Here is an 18622-nt window from a genome sequence, read left to right as displayed (position 1 = left end):
AGCCTCTTCAGCTGCAGCTTAGGAGTACGGCGGCACCCTGAGCCTACGCTACTGCAGAACCTAAATGGGCAGGGCTGTGAGGCTAAAGGCCACACGTGGTAGGGAAGGAAGGAGAGTCCCCTCAGTAACAATCCTAGAAGGAAAACTGAAGCTGGAACAACTGAGATTAGTCCGGTGGAGCGAAGGCAGAAATGAACAAAATGCCCCATCACTAAAGGAAGCTCCATACTGCATTTCCACAGTAAACAGCGCAGTTTTCAGTGTACAGCCATGATCTCAAACATGTAGAGTACCAATTTTCTACTGTAACTAGCTAGTGTTATCACGAAAGGACTCAAGAGTACCTCCTTAGGGTACAAAAGTAGCTAAGAAGTGTTTCTACCACCTGTGGTTCCACACAATACAAGCAACTCATAAAATTGTTTAGGTTGGAAAAGACCTTTAGTATCATCAAGTCCAACCATTAACTGCCAAGCCCACCATTAAACCATGTCCCTAAATGCCACACCTACATGCCTTTTAAATACTTCCAGGAACAATCACAGAATCATAGACTGGGTCGGTTTGGAAGGGACCTTAAAGATCATCTAGTTCCACCACCTCAACATGGGCAGGGCCACCTTCCATTCCATTAGACCAGGTTGCTCAAAGCCACATCCAACTCGGCCTTGAACGACTCATAGGTCAGGTTCATCAGGCAGGACCTGCCTTTCATAACCCCATGCTGGCTGGGCCTGATTCCCTGGTTGTCCTGTACATGCCACATGATGACGCTCCAGATGAGCTGCTCCATAACCTTCCCTGGCACCAAGGTCAGGGTGACAGGCCTGTAGCTCCTGACAGGCCAGATCCTCCTTCCAGCCCTTCTTGTAGATGGGCATCACACTGGCTAACCTCCAGAGCTCGGACCTCCTGAGCTAGCCAGGACTATTGATAAATCATTAGAAGTGGCTCAAGTGAGCACTTCTGCCAGGTCCCTCAATGCCCTTGGGCAGACTCGTCTGGCCCCATAGACTTGTGCATGTCTAAGTGGTGTAACAGGTTTTTCCCATTTCCCCTGGGATTACAGGGGCCGCATTCTGCTCCCTGCCTTTCAGCTCAGGAGGCTGGGTACCGGGAGCACAACTGGTCTTACTACTGAATACTGAGGCAAAGAAACCATTTCAACACCTCAGTCTCTTCCTCATCCTTTGTCACTATGTTTCCCCCTACATCAAATAAAGGACGGACACTCTCCTTAGGCCTCCTTTTGTTGCTAACGTATTTATAAGCCTTTTATAAGTCTTTTACAACAGTTGCCAGATTAAGTTCTACCTAGGCTTTGGCCCTTCTAATTTTCTTCCTACATAACCCCGCGACATCCTTATAGCCCTCCAGAGCTGCCTGCTCTGTCTCCTTCTTCTTCCAAAGGCTGCAAACTCTCCTTTTCTTCCAGAGTTCCAGCCAAAGCTCGCTGTTCAGCCAGGCCGGTCTTCTTCCCCACCGGCTTGCCTTTCGGCACACGGAGCACAGCCTGCTCCCGCACCCTTAAGACTTCCTTCCCGAGTAATGTCCAGCCACCCTGGAACCTCTTGGCCCTGCAGGACTGCCTCCCACGGGACTCTGTCAACCAGGCTCTTAAACAGGCCAAAGTCAGCCCTCCGGAAGTCCAAGGCACCGGTTCTGCTGACCCCCCTCCTTACTTCTGCAAAGAATCGAAAACTGTTGTCATCTCTTGATTGCTACACCCGAGACATCCTCCGACCACCACATCACCCACCAGTCCTTCCCTGTTTGTAAACAGCAGGTCCAGCGGGGCATCTCCCCTGGCTGGCTCACGGACCAGATGTGTCAGAAAGTTATCTTCCACACACTCCACAAACTTCCTAGACTGTTTCCTCTCTGCTGTACTATACTTCCAGCAGACATCTAGTAAGTTGAAGTCCCCCATGAGAACAAGGGCTAGTGACTGTGAGACTTCTCCCAGCTACTTACGGAATATTTTGACTGCCTCTTCATCCTGGCTGGTTGGCCTATAACAGACTCCCACCACAGCACCTGCTTGTTGGCCTTCCCCCTGGCTCTTACTCAAACATTCAACCCTGTTGTCACCATTAAAAAGCTTTAGACAACCAAAACACTCCCAAACATACAGGGCTATTCCATCATCTCTCCTTCCCTGCCTATCTCTTCTGAAGGGTTTACAGCCGTCATAAGACCCTGAAGTCTCTCTTGATTGCCCTCAGACTTCTCATCACAACTTTGTCACTGCGTACCTGAAAAATCACTAATGGATCACAATCTGAGGGCCCGACCAGGGTAGGAAGCATTCTCTTCACATCTTCAACCCAGGCCCCAGCGAGACAGCAAGCTTCCCTACCAAGAGGGTCTGGCCTGTGTATTGGACCTTCTGTTCCCTTCAGAACGGAGTCACCTATGACCCATCTTGTTTCCGTTACAAAAGCAGTTTTGATGCAGGGCATAGGCAAATTTATCCTCAGCAGCATCCACGCCTGACAGACCATCCTCCTCATTATTATTCCATGCCACTTGCAGCACCTCATACCTATTATGCAAGGGCACCTGAGAAGATGGCGCAGTCACAGAGGAGATGCGTCTGCTGCTGCACTGGGCAGGAACTTGTCACCATTGCCCCCTGTCCCTTATGTCACTGCATTCAGCAAGGCAGATGGGTTAGGGAATCCTCTGTATCATGCATCCTCTCAGCCTATTAAGCCCATCTCAGGGAAGGCAGAGTTCAATTCCAGTAGCCTATCTCTGGTACTCCCGATACTCAACCTACCTGCCCCCCCCGGAGCTCTGTCACCAAGCAGAGGAGTTTCCATACCCAGGTGCACTCCCACAGCTGTGCTCACTGCTGCTGCCCGGTACTGGTGTAAGAGCAGGGCACAGGCCGCAGCCCAACACCTGGGTGGCTGCATGTTCCCACCAGAGCTCTGTCTGGGCAGCTGCATCATGTATGGCGGGGGCAGAGCTTAAAGAGGCCACGGCTTTCTTCTGGGCAGATACCGTTGCTCCCTGGTCAAGCTGGCAGGGCCACAAGAGTCCTTCCTGCACGCCCTTTGGTGCCAGCGGCCGGGCCGGGCCCTGTTAGCAGCACTCCTGGTCACTCACACTCCCTAAGGGTTCTTTCACAAGTGTGGGCGGCATGGCTGCCATTGCTTCTGGCCCCACCAGGTCCCACCAGCCACTGTTGCACAAACTGCAGGTCTCTCTGCTCCCCTGAGGTTCCCCGTGTTCAGAAATTCCCCATGCACCACGCTGGAGTGCTCCGCTGCCAATCCTGCCAGCACCCAAACCTCTCACCTCGGCAACTGAGTGCTACTTTCGATGACACCATGTTTTAATCTCCCACCGTTGCTCCTGACCCCGCCAAGGTCTCATCAGCCTTTCAAAACATTCACGGAGCTTTCGACCGTTTTTAAAACTCAGTGACGCCCAGAGCGCAATTGCTGAAGTTCGCCAGCAGATGGCGACAGGAAGCAGCGTAACCAACGCCAAAGTTGTGCGAAGGAGGAAATGACGCCCCCATGTGTCACCAGAGCCAGACACATGCCGCAGCCCTGACACAGCGCTGGTCCCCTCCTTCCCTCCGCACCTCGCAGGCTGTTTCCCCAGGAGAACCGCTCCTGAGGTGCAAACCCGAAGCTGGCCTGAGAAATATGCAATAAGTCAGTAGGGAAGTAAAAAAAATGTACTAGTTGATTTTTTTTTCCCCAAAGCTCATATGCTTCTTTCAGACCAACCGTAGTAAAAAGTTTAAGGTCAAACTGCTCTCAGTTTCCCTGTATACATCTCAAGAGTTGGGAAAAAAAAAAGGGGGGGGGGGGGGGCAAGAATGTATGGCCGTTTATTCCATGCTAGCTCAAGAACATCACACTAATTGTGCTGTTTTCACTGAAGGACGCGTTTTCATTGCGATTCAAGCTAGCTGCAGGATGGATATACAAGTTCTACAGAATGATCTTAAAAGTTCTATTTAAGTTATTTAGGACATGAAGAGCTGACTATAATTTCACATGAGAAACCACTGCAGTATCACCTCTTAATGACGTCAATCTTCAATGTTGCCCTGAAAAATTCTGCCAGGATGCCACAATTTTATCATCTGATGAAGTTTTGTTCCAAGTCAAAATCTTAACAGGCTGAAAATCCATCCTGCTCTGTCAGCCACCATATGGCACCGCACCAAAATGCTTACAAAGCAGTCGTTTCCAACTAACCCACTATAAAACATGAAGAAAAGAATGCTCTCTAGCATCCTGAGCTTGTTAATATTGTTTTATAGAGATACTGTACAAAAGATGTATTTGGTGTCTGAGTCCTAAACTATTTCAAGTCTAAACAATTCAGATAAATGTTATTTCCAGTGTGGTTGACTATCATAAGCATTACATTAGCTCACTGAACTCAACATAAACATTATGGATGAAAACATCATGTTTCATAGAAAGCTAGAAATTCCAGTTGAGACCACTCCAAAACTGCAAGCCTACAAAGAAATACAAACAAAAACAAAACAAAAAACCTAAACACATAGGTTTAGCTAATTAATAAAGAAAAAATCCTTACCATATTTTAACCATGAAATCCACAGTTGTCATGCTCACTACCATTATCCTCATCAATAACTTTTTCTGGGCCTAAGAGCAGAGCACTGTTCTACTCCCACAGGCAGAACAGCAACAAAAAAAAAAAAATCACACCACCCCAAAAAAAGACATACAAACACTGGACAAGCCACTATGGTCACCAGGTTACAGTCAATGCAGAAATCAATATGCAGTTTCTCTTTTGTACTTAGCTGGACATTAAAGTCTTAAAAAGTCTTTTAAAATTTAAAAAGGAACTCATTAAAAAAAATCAAATAAATTTTAAGAGAAGCACACTACAATCTCCTAATGATTCCTCCTGAACAATCCTAATGGATGTAAAATGTAACTTCAGTAACATGATTTTCAGTTTGACAATTACCTAGGTAACAATCTGATATTCTAGAAAATTGTACATTACCCTGCCAAAAGCACTACTGTAACTACAGTTACAGCGCTTTAAGTATTAATTCCCTTAGCCTTGAAACAGGCACACCCCATTCCCCTGCTCCATCCACTGTATGCCAACACCAGTGGTTCTACCTTGCACTCTACTGAAAAACAAGTTGGCAATGGCATTAACCTGCCCCTCCAAGGCTGAGGAGACTTTCCTGAAAACCCAGTTTCTAAAAGCAGACATCTAGAAACTGTATTTCATAACATGATTACACAGAAAACTAGTATCATCACGAAGCACAAGGGTTCAAAACTCAAGAGGTTGTCTGCCAACATACTTCCTGAAATCTCATACCACACACATTTGAAATCCAAAGTTTATATTTTAGTCTGTATCCAAAGCAAGAATTAGAGGAGGCAACCTCTGTAAGCCAAGGTGAAAGACTTGCAATTTTCTAAGGGGAAAAAGAAAAAAATTTAAAAAATAAAAAAAAAAAAATAAAAACAACCAACCACAAAAAAGGCTTGAGCTGTTGAGAGACCACCCTGCAGCTTGTTCCAAGTCAAGTTTGGCTTTAAAAGGGTCCTTGAAAAATACTAGTTAAACAGGATTTAAGGTGCCACCACTAAGTATTTTTATAACTTATAAAAGGAAGATTTCTTATCAGTCTTAGCTTTAGCTGAAGAAACCCTGCATAATGATAATTCTTTTCAATGGTCATCGAAAACTCCCTGGCACTTCAGCCCTCTACAATGGCTGCAGAGCCATCTAGAAGTTCTATCCTCTATCATAACTATAGGCAACTAACTACACAATTAAAGGTTACTAGTAAAACTAATATTAAAGAAGATCAATAATTCTTTAATATGCATGTAATTTGCTTTTCAATGGCTTTTTGTCAGCATATACTCTGCTAAACTTCTCCCTGCAATTCACCTTGCAATTCTGCCACCTGAAGGACTCAGTGTTGCCCTCTGCTCACTGTGTTAGGTCAATCTGATTATCCTTAACCTATAAGGTCATCCTGTCTCTTGCAATTCCAGCAGTCACCCTGAATACATTCCCAAAATACCCGAACTTTACTTAGCTCTGCACCAGGAGTCCAAGACAGTTGTCAAACTATGCTGCCAATAAAATGTAACAGCAGATTCCCAATCTCTAAGACCAGGCTCGAATAAGAGGTTTAGAGCTAAACTGAGCTTGGATAGTTTGCACATTTGCAGCTAACAGCGTTGAAGAGCATCAAGAATGTGGAGATGCAATGTAATTTCCTAAACCAAGCAAGGAACATATTAGTAGGTCTTCAGAACTGCTTTTAAGTTGACATGGAGCAGTAAGATTTCAGGACTCACTAAAAGCCATACTGTTGTACTTCATTCTGAAAAACCCTACTGTCCTGAAGAAGAAAACCCTACTAACCTGAAGAAAAAAAAATAGGTCAATTAATTCCATCACTTTGACATCAAGAGATTTCACATCATCTTAATTACTTTGCCTGCTGTTTATCTGAATTTGGCATGTTTCAAAACGGTTCTATGGACCAACACTTGTTTACAATAATTTAGGCCTCTTAAAATTTCAAATTCATAAAGTATACATGCAAGGTACATAAGTTCACTTACCATACAGACTCCATGAACTCAGGATAAAGCGTTTTATAGTCATTTTCAAAATCAATCCAGCGTCCTAATCTGGTAACACTAAACTGTTGAGAAACACACAGATTGAAAGGCACCTTAACATTAAGAATCACGATACATTTCCAATATTTATTCTGTAAAACAGCTTGATTTTGAAGGGCAGTGTTTGTCTCATCTCAATAAAATACATTATGAAATATTTTAGCCTGACAACAGTTCCAAACAGTGTACTGAAACAAGCAAAACATAAGCAAAGAATGAAACCATGAACGTAACTATTTAGAACCAAGGTCACACAACAGGCAAACATGTTCAAGATTACTAAACAGAAATGGTGGATCATTCAAGGTTCAGCCGAGGTTCAAATGCCTGAAAATTGCTTTTTATTACAGTGGTCTTGCTTCTATTTTTAAAACTATCCATTGCAGATACAGCCAAAATCAAGAACACAGTCTATGAGCTTTCAGTTATATGAAAACATGATGTAATTCAAAGACAAAGAAATGCTTGAAGAAATTGATATGTCACAAGGAGTTATCAACATTATTTCAGGGCCAACTGCCTTTTTTGACTTCCCAAAGCTATGACAGTGCTGCCAAAGACCACAAGACTGACAGGTGTTAGTCCTCATCTCAGGGCAGATTATGGTCACGTCCATTGGCACAGAGTATGAAAACTAATGAGCTAGCTATGGGATTCACTCGGACAAGTGGTACTCTTCCTAATTTCACAACTCTCAGAACCACTAGCTCTGCAAACACCCAAGCCCAGAGACACCTGTCCTGATGCTGTTAGATACAGACCATACTAAATGTCAAACTAGTACAGTGAAAACAAAGCAAATGAACGCTCCCATCTCTGTGTTTTCAGGTAACACCTGAGCTCTTGAAATATACCAGTTTTGATTTTGACCTTTAAGCCACTCTGATGTTCCAATATTAAGAAACAAAGCCTAGAAGTGATTAGTACAAAGATCCACAAAGTTGGAGTATGTTTGGTCTCAGCATTGAAAGATCTTACACAGCCAAGGAATCTTTTACAGTTTTTCATAACGTTCAAACACTTGCTAGCCACTCCAGACAGAAGATAAACACTATCACCAATAGGAATGCTGGTAATTCCTCTCCTAACACTGTCCCAAAATGTTTGGATTTATTACCAACCAAATCACAAACAAGATAATTAAATGAATTTCATTATTTTTGTTAATAACCTAAATATGTGTCTGTGTGTGGAAATCACACATATACGTGCACAATTTTATGCACAAAACAAAATACAAAATCCTTTACCATCCAAAAGTCAACTTATTTGGACTAATCAGCACTGCAAAAATATCAGTTGCTGAAGACACAGCAAGTTAAAAAGAAACAACTATGGGAAACAAAACACAAACCAGAATCAATCATTTTATTTCTAAAAGCAACAAAGAACCATTGATGATGTTTTTGAAATACAATATTTCAGAGTATAGATGAATGATTGTATATTTGGGGAAAAAAATAACAAACCCCAAACCAACAACAAAAATCCCAAACAAACCAACCGAAAAACCAAACAAAACCACTCTGTGCTTTTCGTCCAGCCATTCACTTAGATCTAGCCACAGCTATTCTAACCAAGGCAGCTGTGGTTTCTTCAGATACTGGCCATAACTTCAAAACGCTCCCAAGGGCAAATGATAAAAGAATTGCTATTTCAATCAAAAGGAATACAGGACTAGGGATTGTGATGAGTAAGAACAGCTTCCACATGAGGAAAAACTAAACAATTAGGACTATTCTGCCTTGAAAAACAACTCACTGTGAAGATAAAGGTTTACTGGAAACCATGTTATAGAAGAGCTGCAGTTCTCCAGACTATGTATAGAAATGCCTTCATACAGACTGTTTAGAGGACATCAGTATTCATTCAAAATATAGCTAGATAAATTAATAAGCAGAAAGAAATCTGTTAGGAATTATATGCTAGGAAAAAAAAATTAAATCCTTTGGCCTAGGAAGGTCTTGTACCACAAAGGTACATGAAAAAAAAAAAAAAAATGGCCCTTCAGTGCTTGCTATTGCATGCTGTCACTGTGATAAGTGGCACTGCTAGGAAAGCCCCTGGGCCACTCCTCAGCTCTAGGAAGCCACAGAAGAGTCGTCAGTTTACAGACATATCAGACGGCCAGCAAAAACTACGTGCTGGGCTAAATGTACTTTATTCTGGCCACACCGCTAAGGACAAAAATAAAAAGCATGAGCGTCTACGCACAGGATGATTATTATTCAGAGTCAGAAAAAAACCTCTGCATCTCTTCAGAAAATATCTAACCCATCTACTTGGAATAGCTCTCCAACCTCAAGAGTCTGCACAGACCAATGCTTTCCCTATTACTATATTCATAGGATACAAAGTTTAGACCAATATTCTCTTGGAAGACTGAGGATTTACCCACGCCTATTCTGACACAAAACCAGATGCTAGAACTTCTGCTGTTCCAGAAATACAAGCTATAGTCCTGCACTCTGGCAATGAAAAGACTGAAAAGGGGGGTGGGCACACAAAAGCAGGAAGGTTCATGTGTATTTTCTTTGTTGGTTCCATTTGAAAAACAGTGTATTGGGTCTGGCTGAGCCCCACAGCAGCCCTCATAGTGTGGTAGCTAGAAACATAGTGATGAGACACCAGTGTTTTGGCTGCTGCTGAGCAGTGCCAGCACAGCATCCAGGCTGCCTCTCCAACATGGACCTCCCCTCACCGGTGGGCTAGGGGTGGGCAAGATCTTGGGAGAGGACATAGCCAGGACAGCTGACCCAAAGCAACCAACGGGATATTCCATGCCATGACAGCTGCCCAGATGTAAAAGCTGTGAGAAAAGAAGAGGAAGCGGGGGCATTCATTATTTACAACATCTGTCTTCCAGAGCAACCGCTATGCATACTGAAGTCCTGCTTCCCAAGAAGCAGCCAAACATTGCCTGCTGATGGGAAGTAAAGAACAACATCTTTTGTTTTCCTTTGCTTCTGCGCACACGACTTTTGCTATTGCTTCATTAAATTGCCTTTATCTTGATGCACAAGGGGTTTTTTTCCATCTTATTTTCTCCCTCCCCTGCTCTGCTGAGGAGGGGAGTGAGAGCAGCTCAGTAAGGACCTGGCATCCAGCCAAGGTCAACCCACCACACAAAGTCAGACCTTATTTTCCATTTTCTGTACAAGAGAAGACACTAAGAAAGAGGTAACTTTTTCAGTTTATCTACGAGATGTTCAGTGTACCCAGTCAGACACTTTGAGCCCCAGGTTACCTTAAAGCAAGGATCCTCAAACTACAGCCCGTGGGCCGGATACGGCCCCCCAGGGTCCTCAATCCAGCCCCTGGTATTTACAGAAACCCGCCCCCCCCCCCCGCCCCGGCAGGGGCTGGGGGGAAACCAAGCAGCCGCAGATGACCTCCTGCCACTTCATCCATGCAACAGCCCCCTGTTTAAAAAGTTTGAGGACCCCTGCCTTAAAGTAACCTCTTGATATCACAGCAGCCTCCCTGTTCTGAGCCCCAAAGCTGTTCTTTTAGTTCCCCTTTCAGGGCCATCAGTGAGAAACAAGGTAGCTAAAGACATGAGATTTATTCACATAATCAAACAGAAAAAAGGATGAAGTTCAGCCCAGCTGAAAAACTTCTGCACACATACGATTAGAAATGTACAGCAGAATATGCACAGAGTCTTCACTCACCTCCCACTCCTTTGAGTATCTCATCACAATTCCTCTACACTGGTTGTTGTATTCTTCAATCCCCATCTTCGCCACATCCTCTGGCCCTTTAATGCCTAAGGTCTTGTCAATCTCATATTCCTGGGAGCATTGAAAACAATCAGACAAAAATCCCACACTGTCATCAAAAGCTTTCAGCATTTCTCTGCATAGTTAACTTATGTTCTGTGCATTCTAATGAGGCTGAAGGACCTCCTTCAGTCTTTTGAGATTTCATGAGTAATGCAGTATCTGCTTAGTTCAGGTGCAAAGGATAACCCTGGTGTGAAACAAAAAGCATTTTCTGAAATACATACCAAATAAATACATGTTTATAGTAATGAACAAAGTGCCTGGAGAAAGGCAGGTGACCAGTAGGAAGAACGTTAACTCACCCACACACAAAAGCCAGAGCAACACACTGGACAAAGAACTTCCATTTCTCTTTTAGCAGCAAAGCCAGGCATAAGAGCAATAGAAAAGTGACTGATAAGCAGGTACAACACAGAAAGAACCAACAGAAATATATGTAGGCAGATTTATTACACATACCACAGGTAAACCATGGCAATCCCACCCAAATCTTCTGTCAACGTGAAAACCACTCTGATGAGCAAATCTGGTTACAATGTCTTTAATGGTTCCTGCAAGAATATGGCCATAGTGTGGAAGTCCAGTAGCAAATGGAGGGCCATCATAGAAGTTAAACCTGCAACACAAGATAACATTCTTAATTAAATTGAAAACTGAGCATCAAATCTTCAAACAGGATATGTGTATCTGTATGCTTATGCTTCTTATGTCTTACTAGAACAAAACCATTTCTTCCTCTTCAATTATCAGTCAGCACAGGTATCCTGTTGGCAGTGGGACTAAAGGGAACATTTCAGCTCACAGTTCCTAGTGACTGCCAATTCTACCAAGATTATTACCGAGAATACCAGCATGCTGCTCCACAGCTGGCAGACACAAGAGTTGTCCTTGCTTACCTGCAGATTTCCTTTATAAACTCACCAAGCAGGAAACCACAGGTTTATTACTACTGTTTGAACAGTGTTTATTCTTCACAAAGTGAAATATAAAAGTGACATGACAATAACATTAGCCAAGACTTCTATCTGCAAAAGGAACAGCTGTTATTAACAGAACTGAAGAAAAAACAAAATTAAGCTAAGCCAACCTTGCGCTGTCACACACAGTAGCTACAGCTTCCAATAGATTCTTACCTAGGTCTATTCTTTGATTGCTTTAGGCATTCCCGGAAACAATTAAGATTTTTCCAGAGCTCCAGTATCTTCTCTTCCTCATTTGGAAAAGTTATGTTTTCTGGAACTTGTTGAACCATTCTTTCCCAGCAACAACCAAGCAGAGAAAAGAAAACACATATTGAACAGAAGTGAGAAAAAAATTACTTCACAAATGCACTTCATTGTCTTACAAATGCATACCACCAAACTACATCTGTTTTTCAAAGAGCCTGATTCAGCATAAACATGGAAGCAAGCACTATATCCTAAAAAAAAGCCTAATAATTTGACAGACTAGCACCAAAGTTTTGTAACAGGAAAAGGATTCTCCAATAATCAGCTATGGTCGTTCATTTTCTATTATGCTTTTTTTGTTTGTTTGTTTCCTATAGAAAACACTCAAAGGGCAAATTATTTTTTGGTTACAAGTTTGGGTTTTTTTCATTAGGAAAAGTTTCCAAGTTCAAACAGACTCTTCAGCATCAGTTTGTGAAATAGTGAGACTTAAAGTTCAGGAACCAAAACTGGTAGAGGTGGCTCCTTTTCACTGTACATCTACTCCTACCATTTAAAGGTTTAAAAGAGCATTTTTCCATCTAGCTAGGCCATCAATCTCAGATGTACCTAAGAACAGCTAGACTACAGATAGTACAGTTGAAACACGTTCTAATGAAAGATGAACACATGGGAAGAATTCAACCAAGCAGATGAAAAAGCTCAAAGACCTCAGCTGTGAATCTTGGAAAGCTCCAACTTCCAGAGTACTGATAAAACTACTAGTCCCTTTTTTTTTTCCCCCCCCTTTCAGTTTTACAAATATGTCAGAACTAAGCCACAAGGGGCTACTTCTTGCTGGCCATTTCCTGACCATCTTTTTTTGTTTGGTGGATTTTAGCCACCAGAGTCCAAAGCCATTCTTTAATTCTGGGTAAGTCAATGAAAATCACTACAAGCAAAATTATGTACAAGCAGCACAGGGAAGAGAATTCTCAACATCATTAGGAACACACAATAAAGCTGCCTGGTGTTCCAGACCTGCTACAAGATTCAAAGGAGTCAAGTTTCAAGAAAATGCTAGAGCAAGCACTAAGCAAACGCTCTGTGGAGTAAGGATATTTAAGACATGAGTTCTGTAACAGAAGAAAACTGGTTACAAAGGTTGTAATAGGAGACTGCAGAGAAGAAACGGGTTCTCCCATCTCTAGCTTTAGTGCTGCTGTTCCACAGCACTTACACCAGAACGAGCTGAACACTATGACAGACTGAAGTTTTGCTTAGCATTGTAGAATTACAAGTACTGGCACAAGGACTGATTTTTCCAATTTACTCAGGTTGGTCAAGTACTAATCATAAAGCTGCAACAAATGCAAACACATCAAGACAATACTTCAAGTTACAGTTGACATGCTGCTAGGTAGTGCTACAGTTCCAAAACATTTATTTCATGAAACCCAGAACACCACAGACATTGATAGTTCAATGCTTGAACCCATACAAAAAAAAATGTGCCCCAAAATGAAACCTACAGACAAATTCCACCATTCATACATTTTTGTATTAATGACAGATCATTCTCCCCACTAACAAACCCAAGTTATCAAATAAGGCAAGAAATTAATCAAGAAACCCACAACCTGGTACACAGGCAACACAGCAACTGAAGGTGAAATCATGAGCTGACAAGGAACACATGGACATGGCCTGCGTGTATTCTTAAAAAAGTAACAGCAGGTCTTAGCACAGTAAGTTACAGCATGCAAAACTTGTACAAGAGTTTCCATCATCGTATCTCAAAGCACTCAGCAAAGCGCTAGTCAGGCCACACCATTTTCTCACTAATTTGATCAAAGCCCCAGAATCACAGAGACAATGGAGATGATAAAAGAATTCAGCCTTAAAGCTTATTTCCTACAAGCCAGTTGACTTAAGGACTAACGATCTGCAAATTTTACTTGGATCAAGCTCAGATCTCACAATTTACTGATAATAACTGCAAAGGTTTTGGCAACGGGCCCAGCTGTCAAGTCCCTATAATCTAATAAATTAAATACAGGTTTAAGGTTTGGTCTGTAACTGTGTCCGGGCTATGGAAGCTGCTCATGTATCACAGACTCCATGCGTAAATCACAGTATCACTTTTGGCCCATTTCTATCAACTGAAGCACCGTATGCACAAACCAGTGTCCAGTAACCACAGGGCACAAACTCATACACAATCTTATCAATATTACAAGAGAAATTTTATTATGTCAGAAAAAGGAAAAAATTACTGATCAGAATTAATATGTGACAGTCACAGGTCAATTTTTTCAAGTTACAAAACAACTTTAAATAGATTGACTTAAAAGATAAACCACATTTAGAATCTATCTGTGGCTCAGCCTCAGTCGAGCAAAAAAACAGAGACTTTTGTGTTCAGGAAAAGTATAACCAGTTTATAGACAGATGCATGAATAATTCTTTATACCTACAGCAAAAAAAGTTACTATAAGCAATCTAGGTATTTAAGTCAGAAAAAAAGCACGGATAGCTCATTACTTTGAACACAGAAGGAGTGAAAACATCACCAATGATGATACAGAAATTATACAAATATGTCGAACACAACAACACTTTTGGACAACACTCCAAATTTACATAGAGTAGTAAACATGGGGGGAGGGGGGTGGGGGGTGTTTTCTTGTTTCTCTATGCATTTCCTGCTGACAAAGTGTTAAAGTTTAAGACAATGCACCATGGGGAATGTGGGGTTTTTTCCCCCAAGTACACTCACTTTTTCTAAAAGATAGTAACATTCAATAGGAAAGGTGTCAAGGTTCGTAGATTTTGCTACAGCAGTCTCCAATTTATGCTGGGCTTCTTATCTAGAAAAAAAATTAAACAAGCATTAAAACCATAAAAGCAAGTTAGAATCTTTTCAATATCAAGATTTTTTTAAATCAGTTTTTAATTTTTCAACAAAAAATAAAAATGCCCCTATGAATGAAATTAATTAGAAATTCACTGGATTTAACATACATCACGTACAGAAAAATGATGAAAACAAAGCAGATTTCAAGATATTACTAATTCTGTTGACCAAGAAACTGAAAAAATGCAGAACCAGTATGAATTAGAAGTGTACAGAAGGTCACCTAATTTCAAGGGGTTTATGATCAGTTTCTTGTCCTTGTTGCAGTCACCCTCACTCACAAGTTATTCTATATGAGACCGATGCACACGCTTTGCTTCAGAGACAAGCAGAAGTCTCCTTTCTCCATGTACAGAGGCCTTCCCAAAGTCAAACGACACGCTATTTTACATACACACAGAAGTAAGCTCCCCGTCTCTGCCTTTTCAGGTACTGAGCTTTGAGGCAAGGCTCTTTTCTGAAGTAACAGTGTTCTACACTGTTCAGCTGATAATCAAAAGCATCCATTTCCAGAATGGATGGAAACAACCAAGTTTAAAATAAAAAGGATGGATAGGAACAGAATGCTAAGCTACAGAACAGACATCGCTTCTGAAAATCTTGTGCTAATGCCTTATACAGGGAATAAAACTGCAACAGAGACCTGAGAATGGGTGAGAAAAAAACAAACTAATCATGCACACCTACCTTTAAAACTTCTTTTTAAACTGAATAATCTCATCCTACTCTTAACTAGCACTTTATATAAATGACCAAATCATTGAAAATGCAAGAATAAACTTAGTTTAAAAAAAAAAGTGAGCCTTTTTCTTCTCCAAAAAGACATAAAGCTGCCACCCTCACAGCCAGTCTTTCCAACACTGCAATTGGTAAGTGTAATTACTTCATGAAAGAATTTAAAACATGGCTTTCTTCACAAAAGTTTAGGGTTTGATGGCAACATTGAAAATTTATATTTACACCTTATTCACAGCAGACCAGTAACAGCCTGATTATTCCACTGCTCTACTTGAGGGGTCACAGACTTTTCTAACTGAAAAATATGCCCCAAAGTGAGCAGATCAGCAGACTAAACTGTGAAACCAGGAAGTGACAGTTTCTAGTATCTGAACAGGTAAATGAAGTATGGTTAAGCTGAGCCTGATACTCCCTAACGCATCCTCAAGTATCAAGATTAATTCACCTCAACCTCAAGTATCAAGATTAATTCACCTCAACGTATCACTTAAGAGGCACTACAGTCCATCTGTCCGTCCCTCCCCCAATAAGTGTTTATTTTTATGCTGAAAATCCTATTAAAAGACTGCTGAAACATTGAGCAGACTCATATATTAACAGTATATTCAGACACAAATGTTTCATACTATGCAAGAAGTCAGTTTTACCCTGTATATTACGGTATTAAGCAATTTTTTCTGTTCACACTACCTTGCTTAAAAGTGTAAAATTTGTCATTACAAAAAAAAAAAAAATCCAGAAAATCCAGTAGTTTGTTTGGGTTTTTTAATCAGAAACTGGCATCAGTTGAGTTAGCAAAAGCTGCTTCTATGTGTCAATTAAATTCTGCTATTACCCGACAGTCCCTTCCCAAGCAGGTCACCAACAAACGAAAAAAATGCTTTCTTCAATTTCCAGAAGGCTCCTGGGAGGGGTAAGGGAAGCCAACATTTGCTGAAGACAGAAATATCAAATTCATCGCAACTACAGAAAAAAAGAGTGTGTCTTCCTCAAAAATTTCCCCTTTCCTGAAAGGATGCTGAAGGGGAAAGCTTAAGACGTATTATGCATCACAAAGCATCTCAGGTTCTTTGTTAAATAAATTAGGCCTTGATAGGTATTAAACGCTGCAATAAAGAAACTGGTTAGCCTTTAAGAAGTACCTATTCTAAGCAATCACTCAATTCCAGAAAAAGCAAAGAACATGTAGAGTACCCAGGGAGGTAAAATACCTTCCAGGTGAACGTTATACACACAAAGCATAATAGCTCTACGGCCTGCAAAGGCGCCGGTCACGCCACAGCCCAGCACCGAGCAGCCAGCCCGGCCCTTTCCCCAGACAGGAGAGGCACCGGCCGGGCCACAGGCCGCGCCAGGCGACAGCGGGGCTGGCGGCCAGCGGGACTAGCACCAGCGTACGAACCGCCGGGCTCTGTGACACCCGAGAGGGCTCCGCCCGGCACCGGCACGAAGCGCCCCCGAAAACCTCGCAACGTCCCCGGGGCCCTGGCGCGCCCCTCCCTCAGGCCTCTGAGCCGGCCCTCGCCGCGCTGACAGGGGTCGGCTCGGGACAGCGGCTCCGCGAGTCGAGTCGGGCCGGTCCGGGCTCCGCCGCCGCCGCTCACCTCAGTGCCACCCGCCCCGCAATGATGCAACCGCGCCCGGGAAAGCATGGCAGGAAGCACCGGCGGGCACACCCGGCAGCGGCGGCCAGTCAGCGCGCGCCACACTCGGTGCAATAAGGTGGCCTCCCATTGGGCACGGCGCTCTCCGGGAAACGCCAGGTCCCAGCGGCGCGGGGCAGACCGGGAAACTGCCCGCCCTCCCGCCCTGCGCCTTCTCATTGGCCGGGGAAGCTGGGGGCGGGGCCTCCCCGCGGGCGGGGCGGTGAGGGGGCTGCAGCCGCCGCCCGCCCTTTACTGAGGGGGACTGAATCCTTCTCTGGTTTTAATGCCTTACGTTTCTTTCACAAACTAAAATGGCTTTTTAAAATGTCCAGTGGCTGCCATGACTGCGTTTGTGCGGAGGGAGCGCAGCGCAGTCGGCTCGGGCGGCGGTCCGCTGAGGGAAAACTCCATTTGGAGGCCCACAGAGGTGATGCGCTGTGGCGTTTCTGGGTTTGGAACAGAGAAAGTGAAAATACTGTCCCTCAGCCACAGGATTTCCCCTCACAGACCCAAAAAAGAAAAACCTTTTAAATCCTCGGGGTAAAATGAACTTCTGCTTTGAGGTCAAGACAGGCTCCAGCAGTGAGCCCTGAGCCTAAACGCTCTGCTTAGAGCAAAATCCTGAGTCAGAGCTCTGCTGGGCTTCCTTCAATAACTGGATACTAAGTGCATCTGGAGAGACTTAACCACACACATTTGAGAAAGCTGACCCGGCCTCCATTAAAGGAATACTCTTAAAATAGGTTGAGATAGCAATTCCTAAGACTAAATACAGGAGAAGTCCCCTCCTCTAATGCTGCATTCTAACTAGAAAAAAATACTTGTAGACGGGTTCCCATATGTCAAAGGAAAGTTAAGAATCTGAAAAAATATTATTACTGGCTGACAACCATAGCATTCTGGAATTACAAAACATTTCCTTCCACCTATAGCAAGTGCTGAAAACAGCTGTGGAAAGGCTTCTGACAGTGAAAAATGGGAAAGAGTCCAGGGAGGGGACAAAGGGAGACACATACTCTTTCTAGACTGTGCATCTGCACACCTGAACCCCTAACCAAAACAGATCGTGGGAAGTGACGTTCAGATCAATAATGGCCCAAACAGTTCAGCTGCCGCCACGTAAAAGTTTTCAATTCTTAAAACTTCTGTACTAATACAAGTGTAGGTAATCAATAAAAGCTAGCTTTTGATTCTCATTCTCAGGACTAGATACAAGATCAACTCACTGGTCTGCACAGGGCAGTGTCTCAGTCCGCAGATGAGGAACACATCCAGATTTGAAGTGTCTGATAGTAAACAGAGTTCTCACTGGCACAAAGAAGCACAAGACTATTTTCTAGACATAATTTTGTACATTAGAGTAGCTAAAAAGGGAACTCAATCTGCATCAGGCTCAGAGAAACAACACAGAAAATGTGAAGTGAGGCTAGGATAAACAGGACCCGGAGAGACTGAGTATATGTGCTTGCCAGGAGAGTCTCCAGGATAAACACAACGTAGAGATTCCTGCCTGTGTGGATCTGGGATCCTCTGTACCCAGGAGGGAAGTTTGAAGTGGTAGATATATGTTTAATCCATATTATTTTCTAATGCAACTAAAAGCTACGAAAAAGCCCGTGACAACTCAGAACCAAAAGGAGGAGGACTTGGGTTCCACCACCTGAGGCAGTGTGCCTTCAACTGAGCATTTTATCTTATGTTTTCTGTTTTCTGTTTT

At 42.9% G+C, this 18622-nt stretch overlaps 1 protein-coding gene and 1 non-coding gene across 3 annotated transcripts in view; both read right to left on the bottom strand.

The window, feature by feature from the left end:
* The window catches only part of IARS1 (isoleucyl-tRNA synthetase 1), a 112413-nt gene extending 95423 nt beyond the window's left edge, over positions 1–16990 (bottom strand). The window contains exons 1-6 of one of the 2 annotated variants that reach the window (XM_055710372.1): positions 16864–16990; positions 14384–14474; positions 11590–11709; positions 10916–11072; positions 10346–10465; positions 6612–6694 (exon numbers count right to left, since the gene is read on the bottom strand). In XM_055710372.1, the coding sequence (XP_055566347.1) occupies positions 6612–6694; positions 10346–10465; positions 10916–11072; positions 11590–11708 (479 nt within the window). In that variant the 5' untranslated portion in view covers position 11709; positions 14384–14474; positions 16864–16990. Of the gene's footprint in view, positions 1–6611; positions 6695–10345; positions 10466–10915; positions 11073–11589; positions 11710–14383; positions 14475–16470; positions 16821–16863 lie in introns of those variants that run through there. The other variant, XM_005444421.4, reaches the window with a different exon arrangement.
* On the bottom strand, positions 13676–13810 carry LOC114017321 (small nucleolar RNA SNORA84). Its single transcript, XR_003562307.1, has one exon. It is a non-coding gene; the product is annotated as a small nucleolar RNA SNORA84 (small nucleolar RNA).
* Positions 16991–18622: the final 1632 nt, after the last annotated feature.

The sequence above is a fragment of the Falco cherrug genome, chromosome 4, assembly GCF_023634085.1.
Source record: "Falco cherrug isolate bFalChe1 chromosome 4, bFalChe1.pri, whole genome shotgun sequence".
NCBI lineage: Eukaryota > Metazoa > Chordata > Aves > Falconiformes > Falconidae > Falco > Falco cherrug.
The sequence above is the reverse complement of the archived record's forward strand: the minus strand, read 5'-3'. Positions and strand labels throughout refer to the sequence as shown.